We start from the raw sequence: 18,603 nt of genomic DNA on the forward strand, positions 1-18,603 counted from the left end.
TTAACAAGGGACCACAAAAAGCAATTCTAAGCACAAAAGGCTTTTACAACAGACCAGATCCTACAGCTGAAGCAGCTCTCATGAGCAAAACTGGCAAAAAAGATTAACTACAGAACTTGGTTCAAAACCAGACTTACTTCATATTAGCAAAAAGTATTTAGCAAAATACTGATCAAGTTACAGTAGCTCTGAATAAGTGGCTTACTTGAAAAATTCTTTACTAAGTTTAGCTTAGTATTAACTCATTAAGTTTAGTCCTAGAGGAAGAAATGTGGACTGGTACAGTTTTACTTGGTATTGAAAGTGTTATCTGAGTGACTACTACATTCTTCTTACACTAGATCTTTTCAGTGAAAGAAGTTGACCACAGAAGTGATAATATATAAAATACCATAAATACTCCTGTGATGTGTGATGAACCCCAAAAAGCTCACCAAAAGCCCAAGAAGGCATTGTACTTGGGAAGCTGGGGGAGAAAAAAAAAATCACCTCACAGGATACAAACTGTCCATCAATGCAAGCATTTCCAATTCATTTCATAACAAGCCCAAGGACCAGTGGTTAGAGTTTTCAGTTTCCATTTACTTTCCTTTGGGCCTCTGATCCCTGCCCCTCTGCCTTTGATTTTTTTTTTTTTTCTTTGATTAGCTAAAGATAGTTACAATACATTTTGAGTAAGCTTGATTTCCCACCATCTGAAAAAAAAAGCCTATCACCATTATGAGGCGTGTCTCAAAAGCATATAGATTTCATATGCCATGTGTCATACCACAGGGGCATATTTTGTTAATGCTATGTAAGATATTACAGTACTTCACTTAGCTCTGCAGACTTTTAACCACACTCACCTAACGAGACAGGCGAGTTTGGCTTATACAATACGTAAACAAGCCTTAGAGCAAACATGCAGTAGAACAAGTTGAAACATTGGTTACATTAGTTAAACCTCATTACACCTGAGTAGCCTCTTCATTTCCAGTTATTCCCATTAAGAACACTGCAGGTTAGCAAGATCAGAAAATAACAAGTCATCATCTCCATCCCTCCGTTCCAGGAATCTCCTGCACGGAGAGGTGTAGGAGAACAACTGCAAGAGTAAGCAATATTTCTGGATCACTTCCAGGTGACTTTTACGTCTACATGCAGACAGCTCTATCTATTTCCCCCCAGGCATCTACCACTGGTCATGGCAAAACCGAAATGCACAGGCTGGTTAGTTCTAACGCTAGCAGCAGGCACCTCTGGTGCCTTGACCTCCCTCGGTACACGCACAGCTCCACAACTGCTTCCTCTCCCAGAGCGAGGGGCTTGGACATAGTGCAGTATTTGGGATACAGAGATTCTCTTCTTGGCAGAGCTATCAGTTCCGTTTTCCAATAATTGACTTCCAGAACATTTTTAAGATCTGTGAAAACAGCAAGTAGCCCCCGAAGTCCGATCACTGCTGTAAGCGCAGCTCCCAGCCCCACACAGCCCATCTGGGCCTGGTGAGCCACAGGCCGGGAGACGCGTACCTGACAGAGGCTCAGCCCGGGAGAGGCAGTGCGGACACTGAAGGAAGTATTTGAAGACTGAGAAGAAGCTTTTCAGCCCCCTCAGATGAGGGAACTCTGCTGGCTTCACTTTTTTTTTTCTCCTTAGAACAGTGAGATCATCAAGTGAAAGAAAATTTGGCTTTATAATTAAAAAATGTTTCATTCTTTCAGGAGTCGGATTTCATATTTGTGTTTGCTTTCATATCTCAATGGAATTCAAACCACGTGCACTATTTGGGGCTTTACTGAGGGATGACCACAAAGAAACTTTGCAGCTGATACAGAAGACAGCAGCTTATCTTGGCAGCGCTCCTAACAGAGCGCAGATAATTCCCATGCTCTCCACTCGGTATTCTGTCAATTGTTCCTATGCACTAATTCAATCCGTTTCAGCCTTATGGATCTCTACACAGTCAAAGATTTCTCACTCTACCCATATTATTACTAAAAAAGAATAATTTCTTTTAAAGCCTACAACATGCTTTCCAAGCAGAGAGACAAGACCATTTTCAGTGTAAACTCTCCTCACAGCATAGTCCACAAGCTCCTTCTCTCAGTAGCGTACAATCTCAGAAAGACGGGAGACAGAAGAAAAATGGGGAAGTGGTTACTTAAGTCAGTTGCTCTTCAAGGGATTTGCGGCCATTTAGCATATTTGTGAAAAAGTTATAATACATTTATTGTCATTTTTAAACATGACAAATAACATGCTAAATAACACACCCAGAGTAACAAGCGTTCTTGTTGTCCAAAACTGAACCTTACCCTTCTAGATAGGAGTATTTCATACAGGTATGTGATAAATATAACCCGCAGTTCATCTGTATGCATCATAGGTCAGCCTTAAGTAAGAACTGAATGAGAAAACTCAAGTTCTAATAATCCAGAGAGGACTTCGGGGTGAAATGCTTAAACTTAGCATGGAGTTAAATAAATCCATTTGCTGGAGCAGACAGGTAAAATAATGATACAAGTCTCTATAAGGATACACTGCAGTTACGAAAGGCTTTGGATACCACCTTCACATCATGTGGATTTCATGCATTTATGACAAAATTAGTTGTTGCATTTAGAAATGTACGATATGATTAGCAGGGCTGACAAAAAATGACAGCAACTATAGTTTGTATTGTCTGGAAAAAGCCTACATGCCTAATCCAATGACAAGTGTAGGCCATGTCATCTACATATTCCTGGAATGGGCAACTCTAGTGTGCAAGAGACTTGATTGTTAGGAAAACACGGGTATAATTTAAAGTAATGGAGAACGTGAACTGCAGAGACTGCTTACAAGAAAATAGAACATATACTCCATTTGTTAGTGAAACATTAATGATAGCAACATACAGAAAACAATTCAGAGAAGAGGCAAGATTTAGGAACAGAGAGAATGAAGAAAGTGCCATTGATGTAAAACCTAAGTAAAATGAGCATGGATACTCATCCATGGACAGGTCAATATCAACAAAGAGCAGGGACAAAGAGATACACAGTAATACAGAAGTTGCACGTCCCCAAAGGAAAGTGAGACCAAAGTCAAAAAAAGAAGCAAAACCTACTATCCGTTAGTGGAAACACTAATCAGGTTACCAGAATAGCTTGCTATAGCATAACAAGGCTATACGTAAGAGCTCAGGCAAGCAGGTTTTGACTGCTTCTAACGTGAATAAAGATGGAAGGAAAAAACACGTATATAAAAAGAACGAACAAACAAACCACTGACACGAGAAACTAGCTTGAAAAAGGTCACCTGTATGCATCTGCAACAGTCATGAGCAAAGACTGAACCATGCGGAAGCCAAGGTTTCCCAAACATGGGATGTACCAGCAGATAGTTTTCTGGGAAGGCTCTTGGCTCTCGGTTTTGCTCCCGCCTCCCCCTTACAGATAACCTTCTGGGCATACTGCAAGGCCTGTTTATTTACCCAGGTTTCTGCCTGAAGGACATGGGCATGGGTGTAAAGATTTTTCTGCTAAGAAACCAAAGAGATCTTTTGTTGGCACATTACTAGTTTATAAGTTGTTTGTTTTAGTTATTACATAACCACACCAAGAAGTTATAGTAAAAGATTAAAAATGCATACTGTGCTTTGTTATATTTAGAATATATACTCATTTGGACAATGAGACAAGTATTTACTACACTTCATGTAAGTTCAACTTGTTCTAATAATATCATGAACAATACTTAATTTTTAATCCAAAACTGTGACAAACAAAGGACTCATTCACTTGGTTGTTTTACAGTAAGATAATGCATGCCTAACAGAGCTGGGGTTCAAGCAATGTATTTTTCTTATCACATACGATAATTAACAGAAAGTTTCTAAATTGTACTATTCGTACCTTAATGGTTGTTGGTTCTGCCTGATCCTCAAAATACACCCTTGGGCAAACCTGTGGATTTATCCCTGTAAATCAAAAGCTACAACCCTGCAATCACACCTCTGTATCTGGGACCCTTCTCCATGCGAGAGTAACAAGTTGTTTAAATCCTACTGGACAGTAATTGCAGTTCAGAGGAACTACATCTAATGGCCTCAATGAACCTTCTTTCAATCAGTCTTTTACCTACGTAGCCAGTAGTAGTTTAGGGATCTGTTCAAAATAATTAATATGTGCGGGATGCTGCACTTCTTCATGGAAAGCCAAGATTAACACATTAAGTCAACAAATTCTATTTTGAAATAGTTTAATTCTCTACGGAGATGACTGCTTTCCCCAAACGATGCAGACATGTCTGCTGTTGTCTGGGCCAATTCAGAGACTTGTTATTCACTCCTTGGTTGATTTCAAAATCAGACTACCCCTTCAGTAGGTTGCAGAGACTATGACATCACATTTATGATAATTTATTGCACAATTATGGTGGCTACATCCTTGGATTTTATTTCGTGGGAAAGTATGTTTCCACTACAGTCCCAGCCATTTTCTTGGCTTATGCCTGCTCTCAGAGTTAAAAGTTTTGGTGTAGAGCTTAGCATGACTTCTTTCTTAATGCTATAAAGGTGTTTTATAGCAACTAAAGGCTATATAGTTCAATTACCTAGAGAAATATTTGCATTCTAAATTGAGACTTACTGCAATTTCATAAGCAACTCATAGAAGCACTGCTTTAACTATTTGCTAAAAAAAAAAATCACACAACTCTCCAACAGATTTGACTTCAATATTACTTATGCCTTCTTCAAGAAAAACACCCAACACCCTTTGAGAAGGCAAGACTGTCATCTTCTTAAATGAGTGCCAGTAACGATCACTGCAATTTATTGCAAGATTATAATTTTAAAGCTTCAAGTTCAAATTAAAAGATTCACAAACCAATGCGATAATTTATTGACTAGAACTGACAAAATACTACCATGGAACACTACAAGACAACTTAAAGTAATGCAAAAGATTGAAAAATCAGGATTCATTATTCTTTGCTCAGTGTTATCTTTATTCTAACCAGAAAAACTTCGTACTACAAACATAAATTAAAAGGCAATAGTAGACAGGTCCTGTAATACTTTAATTACAGGACCCAACCCTTGCATTTTTGCTTCTGATTCAGCAAAACTTCCACCATGCAGTATACAAAGGACACACAAGTATTTTCTACGTTATGTAACATGCCATTTACTTGGCATGTAGCAAAAGGATAGTAATGAAAACACCTTAAATATGGTTGCTTCCATATTCAGTTCCCGCATGGCCTAGTGTTTTTCAAGAACTAGCTTGCCATCATACTAGTGCAGTGTTATAAACAGGATACTGTCTTCTATCACACTTCCATTCTTCTCAGTTCCCAACCATTATTCATTACCCAAACTGCATCCCCAAAATTATTTTTATGCTCCAAATACAGAAAATTGAATTCAAGCCGTCACAGAAATCAGGAACTCCTCCCATCATTGTGAAAAAAATCTAGATTCTTTCATTACACGTAGGGAAATGGTGCAAATAGAAGATGATGACAGAAAGAGTATCTAACTCATTCACAACTTCCAAGATGAACTAACAGTTCCAAAATTTCTCTTTGTGAGGAAATCCATCCTTTCTTTTGCTAACTGGAAGAGAACAAATGGCTCATGAAAAACCTTCTAGTCCTGTGCGTATATAATCTCAGCCAGGAGAAACTGGAACATGAGATATGTCTATGGCATATGACAGCAGTGGGGTTTTTTGGGTAGGGGGTGCGGGTAGATGTTGGTTTTTGGTTTTGCTTCAACCATCTTTTCTGAAATTGGTATAAAACTTAGCTGGAGCAATATTCTGTTGCTTTGATTGGCACAATCTTACATTTATGTATTTATTTTTAAAGTCATCTGCTTCCCATGCTATATGAAAAGCATTTAAAAATTAAGGTAGGTTGTAACATTCAAAACCAAGAGAATCTCTTTTTCAAGAAAACCATGAGGACATCAGTATAACATTCAGAGTGTTCTTACCTCATCTAGTCTGTCCTTAATACGTTTGACTTATTCACACCTTCTTCTCATTTTAGCAGGAGCAATCAGGGAAGTGAGGATGCAGAGACTGATGGGAAAGTTCAAATGCCAAGTTGCCATAACAAGAACTGCATCTTTCCTCTGCTGTCTCTGTTTACCATTTTAAACCCATTTAACAGTTCCACATGTAGTTGAAATGTAGGGAGCTGTACTGTTCAGCACACTATACCACGAGGCTGGTCTACAAAGATTCAAGACAGACCAACACAGGGAGTGAGAGGGAGAGAGCAAGAGAGAAGGAGGTGGGAGGCCCCCACAGGTTAGTTTTAGCTTCCGTGCTTCGTTGTGGACTCACAGCCAATCTAAAAATTAAAATCAAATGAAGGCTTTTCACAGCTTAAAAATAATAGGAATAACAGGAAAAGCAAGGTTGACATCTGTTTTGCAGCTTTTACCTATTTGACCTAAGAGGTCCAGCAGGCTAATGGAGGCAGACCTTGTGTCCCCAAGTGCCCTGTGTTATCTTCTTGGCCTGCGTTAAAATACTCCAAAAAAAAAAAAAAGTGAGCAAAGCCCTACTGTTAGACCAGACATGCTCAAAAGTCACTGGTTAAATGACACGACACCCTGCATCTCAGCACTGTACCTACACGCAAGGTTTGTGACTGGATAGAAGACATAGCAGCAGCAGCAGGAAGCCTTGATGCAGTTCTCCCTAGCTGATAACGTTACTAACTTAAGAAGCTTGTAACCCACTGTTTATTCCCTGTTATCATCTGCTACCATTCACCTGCTTGTCCTGATCAGCTGAACAGCTACATCAGTTTAGAAGACTGGGTAAGCTGCTTACTTCACCCTTCTGCAGCCAGCTGATTTCTTTGTTTTTCCCATCTGTACACAAGTGAATTAGCTTCCCAAGCACATTGCCAGGGGGACCCCCCCCCCCACCTCCATAAATACAATTTCAACTTCTGGAAAAGCGCCAGGAGTAAAATGTTTGTTTACTGCAGGCAGGAAGAGCTACCTATGATTCAGACATTAGGAAGTGACAGGAAGGACTAAATTATGCAATTTACAAGTAGGAAAATAAACACAAAATAGTTGCAATAAGGGGAGGGAGGAGGAAAGGACACGAGAGACAAGTTTTGGATCTTCTCTCGCTTGTGCAGGGCTGAAGCGATCATCGCAGCAGGAGGCCCCCCGCAGGATTTCTTCACCTTTCAACCCTTACCCTAGAGCTGCTGGCCAGGGACTTTCCTCCTTAGCACTGAGTAAGAAACATCTGTCCAGCTTGGTCGCCCAGCTGGAAAGGACGGATCACAGTCTTCCCTGCTCCCTAGTTCTTTTAAGCAGTTCCACTTCAGAGGGGAACGCTCCATCCCGCCCTCCCTCTAAACAACAGCTACCAGCAGCAAAGGATTCAAACCACTCTCAAGCGAACATTTTCTCCCCTCCACACCAACCACATCATGAATGTGAGCAGCAGCCGCGACACTCGGGTTCGCTCTGCTGCCACTGGGCATCCTGAAGTAACAGAAACCACCACGAAGCAGGTCACCAGAAAGGCCTCTGCCACCTTCTCAGCCCATACCACGCTGCCCGCGGTGGGAAGCAACAAGTGCAGAAGAAGGGAGCACTGGACTGGAGGAAACGTAAGGCAGACGAAACAACTTGCCGGGAGTCAAACAACAGGACATGGGAAAAAGGTGGCCAGAAAGGAGGCTTATATTCCAGCCACCTAAGGGAGGCAGGAACATGCTTCAGCCTTCTTGGACACCGGTAACAGAGGCTGACAGGAAAACCTCTTCCCGTAAGCAGAGAGCAGAAGCACCCCCAAAGGGAACACTTCTGCCTTGTCAGCAGTCCTCGGAAGCTATCGGGCATCTCACCAGTGTTGCTAATGACTTCGCACCTCCTCTCCACAGAGTTTTAGATCTACTCCCAACAGTACATGCCCAGCAAAAACGTGTAATTATGTGGACTATTACTGCAATTTAAACATGTGCCCATTCCAAGGCTCAAACAGCGAACTGGAAGATTTGAATTGCAGTCGGCTATCGCTGTATGACAAGAAAACACCACCAAAAAAACACTAGCAAGTTTAGGTAATGATGATGGTGCCTCATTTATATAATCAGTAAAGACATCCCTGCCACTCTTTATAAATCAGACAAATTCCTGTCTTTTTCTTTTTATTTGACCCCACAGCAGTAGAGATTCACAAACAGAGATGTCAGGTCAAGGAAAAATGCAAAGGAGTGGGAAAAGACAATTAACTTAGCATTGAAGTACACACCACAGCAGAAAACTCTGTAGTTACTTGTCCTGGGACAAAATTACTCTGGGATGAAACCAAGGCTATGTTTCCCAATTTACACTAATAACTCATTTAAATGCTACTCTTTACTTTATCTCTCTCTCCTCCCACCCACACCCCAAAACATCTCTCTTCCCTTCCCAAAGCCCCAGAAAGGAGAAGACAGGTGCCACCTTAGAAAGAACCAACTGTGGAGTCTGTGTAAGCGTCCTGTCTGCTGATGGACCTTTAATAGCGAACAGCAGCTTCAGTTACTTTTCACAGTGCTGACAAGTTGATGCATTTTAACTTTAATTGTGCACACAGACAACTTCTAGGTCACAACTCAGAACATGACATAACCTCAGCTTTGAGCTTTCAGGATGTTATTTCTCACTGGATAAGAAACAAGTCGTTAGACTGCAAAAAACATAGCACAATGCAAACTTTCAGTAATAACTGCATACCATACCTGAGAAGACATTTGCACGTGCAAGAACCAGAAGATACTGTTGCTCTTCATACTTACCCTCGCACTTCCTTCTTTAAAGAAAGTTATCTCCCGTAGCAACAGAAAAGGATTTTGTAAATAAAAACTTTCACTAATGCCACCATGAGAACATCACTCAGTATAGCATATAACTGAAAGAAACATAGCATCACAAAAAAAAAAAAATCCAAAAACCCCGTGGAGTTATGTAACAAGTGAAATAATCAAAGGGGATAAAGTTCTATTAGTTTGTGGCTTAAATCTCAAATCAAGTTCATACAGATCACTACTTTCTAGGAAAGCCGAATTGCCAGACTGGATCCCACCCCTAGCCTACCTCTGAAACTTCCGTGTGGCAGAGCGCTCCACTGCCTAACCCGTTCCAGGTAGGGCAAGCCTCTTCAGACTCAAACTGCACTGAGTACCCTCCCTTCTTCATTCTTACTCCCCCCTCCATTTTTTTTTTATTGAACCATGCAAAGACAAATTGCCTATTCATTTCCTTAAGTCCGCACGTGACTCCGATATCCTCTCTCAGCTGTTTCTTGACTAACACACAATACCGATCTGTACAATATCCACTACAAGCATCTGATAAATTATCCCAACGATCTTGCCTAATACATTTTTTTCTTCTTAGTGCTTGCTGGGAAAGTGCAGACTTACTGTCAGTATTTCACTACATTTCTAAGAATTTATATGCTTTTTTTTAATTGTAACTGTTTGTCAAATTCTGCATATGGCCTCCGACTTGATTAACTACGGCTCGCACGCTCTAAATCTAGCTGTTCCAACAAGCAATCCTTCAAAAGTGTCAATCCTCTTTTTGCACCATCCCCCCCAAAAAATCAAGCCCAGCTTCTTTACTACATCTGATCCTGTTTAAGAATCTACATGGAAACACAAGCGTCAGAAAACAGTAAAAGAAACATGCATTAAGTGTGAATGGGAACATTTGTCTAGCACATTACGTGACTCAGTGCAGTTCTTCATACAAAGAGATGACGACAAACTGACACTATTTTCAGATATTTTTTTTTATAAACTGCTATCATTCTACTTTAAATCTTAAAATTCAAAACCTGTTTTTCATTTGATACCATGTACATATCTACACTTATAGTAACTCTTCCAAGTGCAACGTAATTCTTTTGTGTTGGTCATATCAAAAGTCTATTTGAAGGCAGGGGTATTAACTGTGTTTGAATAGCTTCCTGTATTCTTATTCCATACCCCAAGACTAATCCCATGAACTCCTACTGTCAGCAATAAACACCTACAGGTTTATTTTGCTTTTGAATCCCAAGCCCCAGACAACACAGAAAAATAAACTGAAGTCTGTCTATTTTTGTGTTGTTTTTCTTTTTGCTTTTCTTCTGAGGCAAAAATACTGAAGAGCCTGGAAGTAGCTGTAACCCCAGAGGAGAGGAACGTGCTTGCCTGCACCTCTGAAACCCATCACATTCCTTTTGGGGTGGAGACAGATTTACCCTCAAGGAAGGCAGGCAGAAGATCTGCCATCACCCTGCCCCAAGGCTGGCTGTGCTGGAAAATGGGTGGAGAAGCAGATTCAGTTTGTGACAGCCACTATCTCCACTGCCACGAAGGGTTTATCTGTTGTTGTTTTCACTTATAAAAGAGCAGGACAGTCAACATGTGACCAACTAGCTTGCTGGGAAACTCTAGTGTGGAAAACAGGCAAAGAGACAAGGTTGCTTTCCTCCTGCTAGGCAAGGTCATCCACATACCCTACCGCCATTCCCACCCACCTCTACCTGCAGAGACGGGGTAAAACTACAGGGCCCCATCTGCAAACACCAGAATCCCTAATCCAAGCTTACCAGCGTTTGGCAGAAGACCAAAGTTACCTGTTCTAGAGAAAGCAGAGAAGTCAAAGCTTGAGGCTTGCCCAAAATTCTCAAAGAAGGTAGCTCCTGAAAAATGAACCTTTTTTTTTTTTTTTTTAAAGAAAGTCATTCTGCCAATAAATTGCTGTACAAACTACGAACAGCAAAACCTTCTCGCTTAATTCAATTTTTGACATGGGGCCTAAACTCAGCTTTGTCCAGAAGTGACAGACTAGTATACTATCTTGGCACATTCTCCTAGAGGTGGCACTTCTTAAAGGTATGTTTTTACACAGAATTACTTGTATTATTATGAACAGATATTATATTTAATAATACACAAGCCATACGGACACAAATGCCTGACTTTTAATTATATGTTGTAATACCAACAGCTCCAAGACAGACAACTATCATGTTGTCATTTATCCAAAATTGCTGCCATTTACCTGCAAAAAGGAAGGAAAATACATCACCGTAGCCTCAGGTATTTTGATCCTCAAGTTGTAATTTTGGTGCAAAGAAATAAATACAGTCCTTCCTCTACGAGGCTTCAGTTAAAAAAAGTAATAAAAAAAAAGATGGTTAGAGAGTTCAGCAGTTAATTCAGTCTCTTTCATCTCAGTTAAAGTTACCTTACGAACACTTCCCTCATGTATACCACTAAGAAGGCAAACACTATAAAGTGAGATTATTTTCTACAACTGAAAGCATGCAGAATGTTCCAAAAAGCTTCAGATGTTAATCATGAGAAACAAAACTTTTGTTAACAGCTGGAAGCAAGACCAAACACAAGCACAAAAAACAGACTACGTAATTTTATTAGAAGCCAGTTTTGAAAAAATACAACCAGCATGAAGCTAATACTATTTGTACAACTACAAACACTTTCTAAAGTAAACAAGCCAGAAATCCATAAAAAAGAACTGCAATAGCCTATTCAAGAATTGGTAAAGCAGGAATTACGAATAAACAGCACTTTCCTTTTGATCTGGAGATAGCAGAATTTGTTCTTCCCCCGTCCCCACAAAAAGAGAAATGTAGTACTGCCTTAGAAATACTTGTTTGTACATATAAGACTCTTAATTCACATTAGAGCCCCTAGAACAGCAGCAAATTATATTGGACTAACCATGTTCACCTGTACACAACATACCTGCCTTGACAAGATTATCCCTTTCTGTCTGATCTTTCTGCCTGCCTTGCTCAAGTAATTTGCATGACACAAGGTCTGTCCCTCCTAATGAAATACTGCAATTAAATTGCAACAGATTAAATTGCTTCTATTGGCAATAAAATGTTTAGTCATTGAAGCATGGAAAATTTTAAGGTCAGTTTAAGAAAAGTCCCAAGACATTGTCAATGCAACACTACAGAAGAAGTCTGGATGAAAACAAGGTAAAAATAGATTTTGGGATGAAACTATAAGGTAATATAAAATAGTATCTTTATTTGATTTGCTCTGTGTAAAAACAAAACTTGCATCCCATCAGTTGTACTCCCCTTCTTGATCTAATAAAACAATTTACCTAATATAGTTTGGTTAAGTCTACTTTTAGACTAGAAAAGAAGGATAGCAAAACTAAAGACATGTGAAATACCCAAACGAAAGCTATCTACAATACATGAATTTAGTCTTAATTAAGACTGCTACATCTTGAATCACTGATGCTCCTTTCACTTTTTAAGTGAGACTTCCGTCAAAGCCAAGAGCCAAATTTAACGAGAAATAAATGTTTTAAATGTTTACATGAGATTACATTTGATTCTAGCTGTATGATCCAAAAGCCATGTCAAAAAAAGGCTGGCAAAGTTAAAAAAAAAAAAAAAAAACACACACACCCCAGAATTTCTAAGCCATCATTCCAAGATTTTATAATTTTCAGAGAAAAAAAGGACACTGGAAACAGTTTTCTGACTAGCACTCTCCCCTTTCTAAATAGCAGACTGTTCGATACCAAAACAGAAGGAAAATGGAAGGATTATATCCCATTTGAAAGGTGTCCTCATCAACCAAAAATAACACCACTGCTATGCACACACTGGGGAGTAATAAAGCACTCCAGAGGCCTCCAAAATATACGCTCATTTTGACAGTCACGGCCTAGACTTTTTAAAACTAAACTGTCCAGTAAAAACATTCTTTTTCTCAAGATATCCAATTCACATTTATTTAAGATAGCTGCTTTCTCTAGCATTTTGGCTTACAGTCGACTGAAAGACAGGCAAAACAAGGTCATCTGCATAAAACTGGAAGTTAAATTTATGGTATTTCATGATTTCCTTTGACTTTAATATATACGTTGCTTAAACTCAATGTTCAGCACCGCAAGATTTTGTGCTTACGTGGAATAGCAGATGTTCTGCAGCATCACAAAAAGCTGGAGACATTAATTTGCTTTTCCACTTCCTCCCCCTGCTCCCTGTTAGTCTTCATTGAATTGTAATCCTTTGCGATTAGCTGCACCAAATCTTATTAACACATCTACCAAAAGAGAGAACCATGATGAAAGGGTATCCACAGCCTGCTATAGATCCAACTGAGAATGATCTTCAATAACACGAAGTCAGAATTTGAGTATTTCATCTTCTCTCAGATGTTCTGGTCTCAAAATAAATGTTACAATCTAACAGCATTAAGAAAAACTGTTCTCAACAAGAAACATCTTTAGGAATATATGGCTTTTTTGCCATGTCCAGCAGTTCACCCGCACTTCAAGAGGAACAGCACAATTTCTGTAACTTCAGTCTGACTTTCCTACATGTTTTCCCCAGGAAAACAAGTGCTCAAACAGTTCAGGTACTAGCTGTCTGACCATCCACGATATGAAACATTTAAATTCACAGTGTATATCAGTATGGTATATTACATAAAAAATCAGACTAGCTAGTTGAAGAAAATCATCTTTCTTCGCACATCTGTACGGGATAAATACTTGCAGATTGAGTTCCATGCTGCAGAAGTGAGATTTATGCCCAAAGATCGAGCTTGCAAGGTAGGTATACCCCCAAAGTTATAACCGAATCCATTTTAGCACCTTCAGTCGGCAAACAAAACAATGCAGCTTCCTTCTATCAGCAAAGCAAGCATTATGTTTACTTGTGCTTTCGAATTCGTGGTTTAGGGTTCACTAACTTATGTTTATAAATATCACAAGTCAAGATACTGGTTCCTACACTGCGCGCCGAAGAAGAGAAAGGACCGACTTCTGTCCAGAACATAAGGCTTCTGCACTAACACTTCTGCACTGGTTCCTGCAAGACCTTCACCAACTTCTGCAGGAGGCACAAGTACAATTGAGTTCAGAATACTAAGGTGTCACAGAACATTACCTGATTACACTCACCTACCGTGAGTTAACTTGACCACCCAGCGTTACAGGGACAGCACTCGATGTCAAACAAGCTCATCTTGTTGTGTTTTCTGTGTGTGTGTTCATGCATGTAAATCAACTGGCTTCTTAGATTTGCTCACTATGCTGATGCAAGATCACAGAAGGTTTTAACACAAACAGGTGCCTTCCAGAAAATGGGCTTTTGTCATGCACTTCAGCTTCTACCAGATTACAACTGTTCTGCTGAATAAAACATTTCTTAACACCATTACATATCTTAGCACACTTAAGCATTACTCAAGAGCAAAAAGGTACCTATGTGATTAGTGCCAAAGAGTAAACGCCAAGCAAAACCACAGTAAAATATTCCACTGTTATTACTTCCATACCTATACTGTCTTAAGTACAGGTATGGAAAAAAAAATGCTTAGCTTCAGCTACGCCACACTTAGAGTTAAAAAATCACAAAGACACCTAGCTGCTCTTTACCTCAGTAGATGCTACAACCAAGCATCAACGCTAAGATCCTGGTTATAAGCATATTCGGTTGTCCTACTGAGCCCCAGACACCACCCAAATGAAAGCATAGCTGTCCTAGGAGAGAATTGCGAAGGATTACTCCCATTCACTTCATTTTTTCCTTCCTTGCTTTACCAAGGACAGCTGTGTTTAAATATCTGGTTGCTTCTTAACACAATGACAGTAGAAAATTCTCTATACTGCTACCACAAAGAATGAGCTATTTTAACTGGCATGTGCAATGTAGCAGAGAACTACGAAGCCAGGGTTTGCAAGTGATTTTTGAAGTACAAATTGGGATAAAGTTGATTTCCAATTACGTGTTTAAAAATAAGGGAACAAGAGCAGTAAAAGTGCAAGTTGGTGACAGCGGGTTAGAACAAGGGCATAGAAGTTCCCAAAATTGAAGGCAACAGAAGAAGTTGGAAAAGGAAACAATGCAGAAGGTAACAGAAGCCATGAAATATAGCGGTCCTGCATCCCTATGCAGAGACAAGTCCATTCATGCTACTCGTGAAAGCATTGCACAGGCTGTAGAGACCTGTGCAGGATTTAGCCCCAATTCCCTTTCCCTGCTTGTCTCCTAAATCCACATCCTGATCTTGGAGCAACAGTGTTCTCCCCCAAAATCTGCTGCTGAAAACCACCAGCCTATTCCAGCAAAGAAACTGTTCTGAACACCAGCTCCAGGGAACGAACAACAGGTGCAAATGGTTATTGGAAAGTTACTTCCACACCTGAAACACATGAACATGACATCAAAATATAACTGCTCTGAGGGGGAGAAAATATACATGGCATTAAGGCACATATCCAAGTCAATCTGTTTTTTCCACCTGTAGGACAGTTTACTTTCTTTTTTTAGCCTCCAAATGATTGTAAGCTAGCTTTAATACTGTGTCCAACTGTTTCAAACTAAAAATTGAAGTCGCTGTGAAACACATGTCTATGCACTAGCTTCAAAGTGCTCCTTTTCACCCTTCCTAAGAACTGAAACCACATTTAACTGCAATTTCAGACTTTTTATCTCCCTTCCCAGATGGTAACCTGGATTTGCCCCAACACTCGCATGCAAAATCTAATAGGGCGTGAAGTTACAATTTTCCATATATATATGTGAAAAGTATGCGTTGCAGAAAAGCAGTTTCCTATTGAAATCACTTTCCCATCTTTTCTCCTGGTGCAGTCTCTTGAAATATCACCAGGATAAAATATGGCTTTAAAAATATAGCTTTTCTGTGCCCTAGCATAAGTTTAGAATTACAGAGAGCAGAAGCCAATGCTTCAATCAGCGCACTCAGTTCCAATTTATTTGTCAACTTTTTCTTTGCTTAAAGATTGCGATCACGACGTCAAGGTCATTTTTATGCCTTTAAAAACGAGCGTGACCCTTTAGCCTACAACTGATCAGGCACCACAGAGGAGAAAGAGGAATTTTACTTCAAGTCCTCCTTTAAACACAATCTCTCTTTTCTCTTACACATGAGAGTACAAGCAGAAAGTCGTCTGCAACAGCGTGCAGGATTTAAACTTATGACCTTATGGCCTTGGGTGCACACAGATGTTAAACGAAGCCCTGCCAACACAGGCCGACCATACTATCACTGATAGTCTGCCTCCTCAAAAAGCAGATCCCTGTTTTAAGTGAAAATAAAGGAACTGCTCTGTTAGGACAAGGATCCACCTGACCAACGCTACAGCCACTTTTACCTTCAAAGGTTCTGATGCTATTCTGATACAGAAGCAGAGCTAGAAATACACTGAACAGAAAGTTACACGGAAAAAAGCTAACATATTAGGGACTGATTTATGCTATTAATTTAGGGCAGCCAACTCTCACACTTTCTTCCATTAACAGTGTAACTGTACACGATTTAGGGCTTGAGTGGGAAATTAATTCGAACTTTAAAAACATTAATAGTTTTCCCAATTCTCGCACACTGGTGAAGTGGCATCCTGTGAACCTACGCATACACACAGAGGCTCAGCCAAAAATACAGCCCGCGTCCAATTCACCGGGGAAACACAGCCCTCCCGTGACCCATCAGGTCATTCTCTGCAAGTCTGATCCTGTGCCCTTGGCGTGAACAGGATTTTTGTCACTGGGAACCGGTGAACGGACTATTCTTTTTTTTTTTTAATATACTTGATTTTAAGAGCCAATTTCATCAATTCCCTGCCATTTAAAAAGTTGCCCACAACAGCAACAGTTCCTTCCCGAGAAGCAGTCGTTAATCGCTAACTGACGGAAAATAGCACGCTTACGTTAAGATTGAATTCTCAAGTAAAGGTTTAGCTGCCTCAGAATGACATCGAGCTGTGAAGGCCGTTTCTATTTAAATACCACCCAACAAGCTAAACAAAGACAGAAAGAGAAAAAAAAAAAAAGCCCCAACATTTTGTACCAATTACACAGATACCATGAGGCGGCTTCGGTGCCAATGGGAAAGGGCTGAGCAGAGATGACTTCTGGCATCACCCGTGCCTCCTACGTGACTTGACAGCAGCGTCTCCGCCAGCTCCGAGGAGCACCAGCAGCCTCGCTGCTGCCCTGTCACGAAATCTGCCCTCTCAGCAAACACGCTCCATTTTCCTGCGAACGCAGTGGCAGCTCCGCTAAAATATTTCCTTCTGAGCACCAGCGGGCAGCTGTTAACACGAGGAAAAGGCACTTTTCTTGCAGCTCCCTCCTCCACCCGACCTGCAGGGCTCCGGTCCCAAGGGCAAAGGCTCCCCCGGCCCTGCGGGGAGCGCTCCCGGGGCATCCCCGCCTGGGGGGGCCCCTTGGGGCCGGCCGCCCCCCGGGGCCGAGCCGGGGCAGCAGCAGCAGCGTTTACACGCAAAACCCCGATATATCCCGAGCCCGGATCCCCGGGGAAAGCGGAAAAACTCCGCCCCTCTCCCCACTCTGCTGGGAAAGGCGATAAAGCCGCGGCAGGGAATATCTGACCGCTCGGCGTTTCGAGGGGACAAGCAGAAGGGAGTTGAGAAAGAAGAAGAAAGGGAAAGGGAGGGAAGGGAGAGGGACGGGGGGAGCCCGGCGGGCTGGGGGATCGGGCGAAGGGCGGCTTGGCCGCCGGGCCCAGCCGGGAGGGACGGGGCGGCGGAGGCCGGGCAGGGCGAGGGGGGACCCGCGGGGGACGGGGAAGGGGAGAAAAGGGAAGGGAAAGAAGGGAAGGGAAAAGAAGAGAAGGGAAAGCGAGGGCACTCACGTAGCGCTTCAACTTCTTCTCCGGTGGGGACTTTCGGAGCCAGCCCGAGCAGACCACCTCCCCGCCGCTCATGGCTGGGCCGCCCGCCCGCCCGTCGGGGCGCTCCTCGTCCTCCTCCTCCTCCTCTTCCTCCTCCTCGTCCTCCTCCTCCTCCGGCGGCAGCCGGGCCGGGCCGAGCCGGGCCGAGGGAGCCCCGAGACGCGGCGGCAGCGCCGCGCCCGCTCCGGCCTCCTGGGGCTGTGCGGGGCGAGGGAAGGGGAGGGAGGGAAGGGGGGAGGGAGGGACGGGGAGCGGCGTGTGTGTGTCTGTCTCTCACGCACAACAAGCGGAGGGGCAGCGGGGCTGAGGCGGGAGGCTCCCCCCTTCCTCCTCCTCCTCCTCGCACCAACAGCGGCAGGCAGACAGGGACGGCCGCCGCCCCGCCACAACTTCGGCTCCGCCGTCCCGGGGCAGGATCCAGCCGCCGCCCCGCCTTGGCGGCACCGCCCCCGAGACCCTCCCGCCGGGGGCTCCCCCTCTCCTTCCACTCCCCTCCCTCAGCGGCTCCGCGGGCTCGCCCCTTCCCCTTCCTCCTCCTCCTCCTCCGAGGGGAGCGGCCCGAGCGCACGGCGGGGCCGGGTCCTCCCCCTGCCGGCCATTAGGGGGCCGGGCACGGCACCCCCCCCCCCGCCATTCCCAACAACAAGGGCCGGCAGGGGAGAGGCGGGACCGGCTGCTCCCTGAGGGATCCTGGGAGCTGTAGGCGCCGCCGGGAGCGGCCGTTAGTGGGGCGCGGGCCCTTCGCTGAGGGGAGAAAAGAGAGGGGAGAAATCAATAAACCAACACACTAATACACCAGCAAACACAGCCTCGCCGCCCCCAGCCCAGCCGGCCCGCTTTTAGGACCGGTTTGGGGCGTGGGGAGCGGCGGGTCGGTGAGGGGGTCCCGGCTGCGAC

General features: G+C 42.7%; 1 protein-coding gene across 11 annotated transcripts in view; it reads right to left on the reverse strand.

The window, feature by feature from the left end:
* Positions 1-18,327, reverse strand: part of GAB1 (GRB2 associated binding protein 1) — a 98,512-nt gene extending 80,185 nt beyond the window's left edge. Inside the window, exon 1 of one of the 11 annotated variants that reach the window (XM_080590987.1) lies at positions 17,668-18,327. In XM_080590987.1, coding sequence (XP_080447113.1) covers positions 17,668-17,739 — 72 coding nt within the window. In that variant the 5' untranslated portion in view covers positions 17,740-18,327. Of the gene's footprint in view, positions 1-11,050; positions 16,810-16,875; positions 17,630-17,667 lie in introns of those variants that run through there. The other 10 variants (XM_080590981.1, XM_080590991.1, XM_080590985.1 and 7 more) reach the window with 10 other exon arrangements.
* Between the last annotated feature and the right edge of the window lie 276 nt (positions 18,328-18,603).

The sequence above is a fragment of the Anser brachyrhynchus genome (genome assembly GCF_964034855.1).
Source record: "Anser brachyrhynchus genome assembly, chromosome: 4".
Taxonomy (NCBI): Eukaryota; Metazoa; Chordata; class Aves; order Anseriformes; family Anatidae; genus Anser; species Anser brachyrhynchus.